This window comes from Perna viridis, chromosome 4, assembly GCF_037379345.1.
Source record: "Perna viridis isolate PV_CMFRI_1.1 ecotype Kerala chromosome 4, ASM3737934v1, whole genome shotgun sequence".
Taxonomy (NCBI): domain Eukaryota; kingdom Metazoa; phylum Mollusca; class Bivalvia; order Mytilida; family Mytilidae; genus Perna; species Perna viridis.
The window spans coordinates 22107872-22114263 of record NC_142448.1 but is presented as its reverse complement, the minus strand read 5'-3'; the positions used below and the strand labels follow the sequence as shown (position 1 = coordinate 22114263).

The 6392-nt window shown below is 32.9% G+C and overlaps 1 protein-coding gene across 1 annotated transcript; it reads right to left on the bottom strand.

Moving 5' to 3' along the window:
- Positions 1-2769: 2769 nt before the first annotated feature.
- Positions 2770-6110, bottom strand: LOC148619328 (modulator of smoothened protein-like). The gene is made up of 3 exons (XM_088579091.1): positions 5865-6110; positions 4349-4570; positions 2770-3247 (listed from the first exon to the last, which is right to left on the bottom strand). Exons 1-3 carry the CDS (start codon positions 5965-5967, stop codon positions 3060-3062), a joined length of 513 nt encoding a protein of 170 aa, XP_088435217.1. The 5' UTR covers positions 5968-6110; the 3' UTR covers positions 2770-3059.
- Between the last annotated feature and the right edge of the window lie 282 nt (positions 6111-6392).

The following is a 6392-nucleotide window of genomic DNA, read 5'->3' as shown; positions in this document are numbered from 1 at the left end:
TAAAGTTCTAGAACAAAAAATAAGTGTCTGCAGACAACAACAGTGCCATACCAATATACAACCACAAATTAAGCTTGGTCATTGTAACACCAAATTCTCATACTGCTATATATATCTATATTGTCATTCATATCAATGCAATTTACTAAGGCTACCCACTTATTTACTCTGGATATGCACTTTAATTTAAAAGCTGGGAATCGGGCATTGGAACCATAAAATCAGTGTTGGGGGAACCTGGGGGTTTTTACACAGTGTTCGTAGTGTTCTTTGATATTCTGAAACTAACTTAAAGATATTCATATATCCACCATGTTTGGGTTGTATACATGGGAATCACCATTGTCTGTTCATCCATTGGTCTGTTTCCATATAAAATTTCCATATATACTGTACGATCTTTTAAAACTCTTATTGAAAACAAAATATACTACACTTTGTACATAGCATTTAGCTGTTTTGTTTGTTTGGTTTTTTTTTTAAACCCAAGGTTTAAGTGAGTCAAAAATTAACATTGTGTCCACACTTGCCCAAAATGATCTGGATTAAACATGTTGAGCTTGGCAAAGCTCTTTATTATTTGTTAAAACCTTGTAAACACAGCTGTCCTACAAAATTTAGTAAAATTTTATTGAAAAGTTTGGCCATCATAAGTAGATATGCACAGAAGAAGATAAGGCATGTATTAGATACCTGCAATAGGAGATAATCCAACTTCATGGTTTTGAAAACATTGTACAGGTCTTCAATTGCTCGACTTTCTTTGAAGAGATTTTTTAGGAATGTTAGACAATGACTGTCTGATACCTGTGTACAGATGCTGAATCTAACTGGATATTTAGATTATATATTTTGGACCATAGTAGGTAAACTTAACAAGAGGCATGCAGGAGCCTGAATCGCTCACCTAGTTAAATGTTTGCCTTTCAAGGGCAATAACTCTAACAAGGAGTTGTCTGACAATTTTGACTAAAAGAAAACTTTGGAATGACTTATCAGGGATCATTTCATCAATTGAAAGTTTTGTTCTATTATAGTTGTCAAGATATTGGCTGAAAACTGCTAATAACAATTTTTTGTCTGTCAAGGGCAATAACTCAAACAAGAAGTCGTCCAGAAACTGTTTGATCCCCTTTTTAAAGACCTTATACGGATCATTTCAACAACTGAAAGTTTTGTTCTTTTATAATTGTCAAGATATTGGCCATGGGAGCTATTGCCATCACTTGGCGTCTGTTGTCGTTGTGTCGTCGTCGTTGACAAAACTGTTCTCATCTGATACTACTTGACCAAATTTTTGTGCTAGTCTGTTTAGCCATATTGGAGTTATTTCCCTTTTTCAACATTTTTTTGCTATTTTTTATATTATTTCTTTCAAAAATCTTCTCCTCTGACACTACTTGACCAACTGGAGTGAAACTTAGTATGAATGTTCCTTGGGGTATCATGCATAGAACTGATTTGGGGATTATTGATTTGTGGAAAAACATGGCCACTGTTTCTAAAAATAGAATATATGGGTCAGACAGTAGCTTTTCGCATATATCTCAAAAAACTGTTAGGTTTAGCCAAGTAGTTTTTATTTCTGAAATGATTCTAATTATAAGGCCTAAAAAAGTGTCCAGATGACTCCTTGTAAGATGAAAAATTATGGTTTTTTTTTTTAGATTTTTCAGCCAATATCTTGAAAACTATGATGGAAGGAATGAAACTTTCAATTTCTGAAGTGATCCTTGTGAAACGACCTATGAAAATTTGTGGGGATTGAACTTCTTGGATCACTCCTTGTTAGAGTTATTGCCCTTGAAAAGCAAAACATTGTTTTTAGCAGTTTTCAGCCAGTATCTTGAAAACTATAATAGATAAAGTAAAACTTTCAATTGATGCAATGATGATCATTATCCTTATGATAAGTCCTACCAAAGTGTTTATCGAGTTAAAAATTGTCAGAAAGCTCCTTAATAGAGTTATTGCCCTTGAAAGACAAAAAAATAACCTGGTGAGCAATTAGGGCTCCTGGGAGCCTCTTCTTAATGATCCTTAGAATTTCAATGGGCCATTATTAACCATTCTTAGTAAACATTTCAAATTTCTATAGTATATTTTCAGCTGAAATCTGATAAATGGCACATGCCCCCGTCTGATCTCAATCACCAATGGTGCAAGATATTGACACTTTCAAGTTATCAAATTGTCATTTTGGTTAGTGCTAGACCCAGAAATTTACAAATGGGGGTTTCATTTATTTCTCAAGGTAAAAATGGGAAAAAAATCAGATTTATATTTGCTTGTTTTTTAATACAATTCCAAACAACACTCGCATGACTATTGCTGGAGTCATACTCCTTTCTGAGTGCTTCTTGTATCAAAGCATACAAAATTACCCGGTACATGTATAATACTATTCTATAATGTGGTTTTAATTTCACAAGTGGGCCTAGCCCACCTGGGTCTAAACTCTCACCCCTTTTGATCCTTCTATTATGGTTTCCTATGCAACACTTCCCCTCATAGGGATGCATCCACCTACCTTAACCCCATGGTAAGAGCAAGAAAAATTATCACTTAAAAATGTATAAAGTTGACCTTGAGTTGACTTAACATATTTCAATTCACATGGCAAAAATCTCAGGCAAAGACTGAAAGAGAAAAAACTTTGTCCTGGAGAAACTTACAAGAGAAGAATAAGAAGCATGCAACTAAAACAATATGTCATCCTCCTTTGAGACCATTTGTAAAATAACATATATGATATGAAAGTCAAACACATAACATTTTATACAATTTATTATTGCATTTTACATGTACTTATCTCTATATACATATTGCACAATCCTCCTAAATCATACAAAAAGGTGGTATTCAGAAATGTTTTCTAATCGATCATGAAGCCATAATCTCTAAAATCTTATCAGTATTTTACAAAAAGTGTGGCTGATAGTTTTAAGTGTATTGCAGTTATTATTGGTTTTTCAAAAGCTATATTTTGTGGATTCTTTAGCAGTAACATCTTATCAGTCTTTGCTGGCAATCTTAATTTCATGGGTTGAATGATATCTCTAGAAATGTGGCAGACAAACTTTACTGGCAAACAGTTCAGAGACTACAGTGATCCATAACGCCAGTACAAAGAAGATGTATGAGATTCCAACTTGATAGTTGTTAGGCAACTGATAAGGCTCCCCTCCTATCTGTTCCATGTTAAATCCAATGGGAAATACTACTGCAGCTTTACAGAAAAGAATCACTGGAAAAGAAGATTTTTTTGTAGAATTTAAACAACTACATATAAAGATTAGTTGGAAATATCTATGTATGTGAAGTTGACATACATTTGTGTAACGGAAAAAAATATGAAATCTAAGAGTACACAGTATTGATGTTATGTTTTAAGAAATCCTTTGGATTCATTAGTAATCTTGGATAACTATGGGCTATGCTAAAAATGTACATATATGCATTTAAAAAAAAGGTGATAAATTGAATTGATTTTAAAAATTCTCAACTACAAATTAAAAAAGTTATGATTGTTAACCCTTTTTGGATTATAAAGAGAATAGATATGCTGTACATGTCAAAGAGACTAAAACCCCACCGGGATGAAAATGTCAGCCCAAGGTCACCAATTGGTCTTCAATGAACAAGGAGAAAATCCTAATACCACAAGGCAGGCTGCAGCTGGCTCCAAAACATCATTATACACAGGTACGGCGAAAGAGTTGCCCCTATATACATGTACTCAAGTAAAATAAACTACAAAAGGTGAAAAGGAAACAAGACATACAAATGCCAGAAATTCCTGACTTTGGACAGGCAAAAAAAATGTGGCGGGGTTAAAGTACTTTGGCATGATGATCACAACCCTCCCCCTTTAAAATTTGGCAACTGTGGAAAAAATATTAAACAATTAAACACACTCAAAAATCAGTTCAAAAAGGTCTGAGTTCCTTGTTACAACAGAAATAAAGAAACTGAATATAAATTACATAACTGTACAAACTAAGGACTACTAGCAGTTAACTGACACGCCATCTCCAGACCAATTAAACCTACAAAAGGTTGTCCCCATCATATGTAAAATCAATTCCAATTCTTCTCATGTGATATTGAGAATCATGGTACATGTACATCGTAAGTCAAACAATAAGGGCACAACCCATCTCATACCAAAAACTGCTTTAAAATATAGTGGTTTAATTTCTATGTAAAGATCCTACGAGCAAATCAAATGCTATCCTTAATGATTTGACAACAGTATCATAAATATATCCCTTCTGAATGAGCATATTCAACAGTTTAGTTAACTTATTGGGTGAGTATTGAGCTTTCTGTGGGTACATGCACTTACTTGCAGCAAATCCAAGCCATCTTGCATGTTTCATAACTCTATATCTCCAATGAGAAACAACCAATAAGACAATGGTGGTGGTAATACAGATGATACCCAATATAATACAGATAAAAGTCAGTATCCATTCAGCTCTGATTGGGGTAGGAGTAAAACATATCTCACTCTGTTGTTGGCCATACATCTCCAAACAGGACTTTAACAAACCAATATATGTACGTCCTGAAAAGAAAACAGAGAAATTAATTCAGCCTTGTGTGTGACAAAATCATGCATTCATTAAGCATAAAGAATGAATGTTCACACATGTAAAAAATAATTTCATTTTCAATACATGCAGTAGAATATCTTTGAGGTACACTTTCTCCCTCACAAACCCTTACCTTATCAAAGATATTTATAGTAATAGATTAAGAGGTTATTGCCTGTACATGTTCAGAACATGTAGCAATACCAAGTTCCTGAAAAATGAAAATAAACCTTTATATTCAACCCATAAAACAAGATTTGTATTTGTATGATAGTACAAAACATAATCTGACAATTTTTAAGTTCATGGACTCAGTATTAAAAATAAACCAACTTAATTTGTAATCTATCTGAATACACTCTAAAAAGGTATGTTGTCAATCAGCTAAAGATTTGAAGCATTGAAGCATTTTTTTTTTAATTTCATAAAATTTACAACTTGTAAATTCATTTAACATAAAATGCTGCATGGGACCTAGCAACACTGTATGAACAAACCTGAAAAGATTTGGCAAGTACAATGTATAAACACAACATTTAAGTTTGATACAGCTCTGAATTTTTCAGTACATTTGATTCAATGCTTGAAACATTTAGACCAGATAGAATAACACAGACGAAACCAGAACAAAAGTTGTCAAATGACTTAAATACTTGTAACAAGACTTACAAAAGCTTGTATTGACAGATTGGTGAACAATATAATTTCTACATTTGTATATACCCCCTTTCCATAGTTACCTAATGTATAGTTTAAAAATGTTAAATAGCCCAATTTTCATATGAATAAAGTCCAATAAATCCAAACCTTAAAATCTGAAAGTAAACTAAAATCAATAGATCATCTCATACCACAAAATGCTCGTATCAAACATTAAGGTACAATATCATAGAGATCCATTACAATATGTAGCTTATGCTTGAGTTTTGCAGTAAAATTCTGTGAAATGTTTATTTTGGACCAAAAGATCATTATCTATTTGAAATTTATCCTGCCAGTTGTGTTTAAAATCTTTTATCTTTTATGTGTATTTTTCTATTTCTTTCTTTTTTCTTTTTTTTATTAGAGAAATATTCCCATTTTCTGTGGAGAGCTGTCGTAAATACAGCATCTGTTTAAACCCACTAGAAATAAAAGGGATGCGGCTAGAGCTAATCTAAATGAAGCTCACAGTGCTCGCTTATTTCGAAAGTGCCTGCTCCTTATTGATATCAGCATTAGTGACGTTCAACACTTTCTGTCTTTGATGTATCATTATAAATTTACCTCCTATGTCTGAGACGATCCACCTTGGCATTGCCAAACTCGCCACTGCAAACACATCGGCGGTAAAAAATAATGCACCTGATATAATGCTTAAACGGTCCATTGTCTTAGATGCATTGACTATGGTAATTCATCTCGAGAAAGATGCATTAGTTCAATTAAATCATAAATCAGCTGGTAAAAATTAAAATTATCTATTTACTGGTTGTAACATCGTATTTTTATTACCGGGATCCAGTTATTCCTAAAGTAAAATACGACTTGGTGTCCCGACTTTAAGATATGATTAAATACCAGTAAACAGCAAGGGAGGACTATCTACAAAAATGACCTTTTTTTATTAAGTAAATTAGAATTAAGTTTGTTTCCCATTACCCTCCCTACTAATAAAAATTGGCCCACCCTAATAGTTTTTTACCATTCTCCGATAATTTTTTATTCATTTTTTTTTCTTCATTTCTTTCATGATTTTTCTGCAGAATCATATGATTTTTTGGGAAAAAAATTTCATACCTACCTACCCAAAGC

Excerpts from the sequence above, each read along its gene's own strand:
- LOC148619328 (XM_088579091.1), bottom strand. The coding sequence starts at position 5,967 with ATGGACCGTTTAAGCATTATATCAGGTGCATTATTTTTTACCGCCGAT. Across the intron at positions 4,571-5,864 it reads GATCGTCTCAGACATAGGAG|GACGTACATATATTGGTTTG; the intron begins GTAAATTTATAA and ends TTTTCTTTTCAG. Across the intron at positions 3,248-4,348 it reads ATGGCTTGGATTTGCTGCAA|TGATTCTTTTCTGTAAAGCT; the intron begins GTAAGTGCATGT and ends CTTCTTTTCCAG.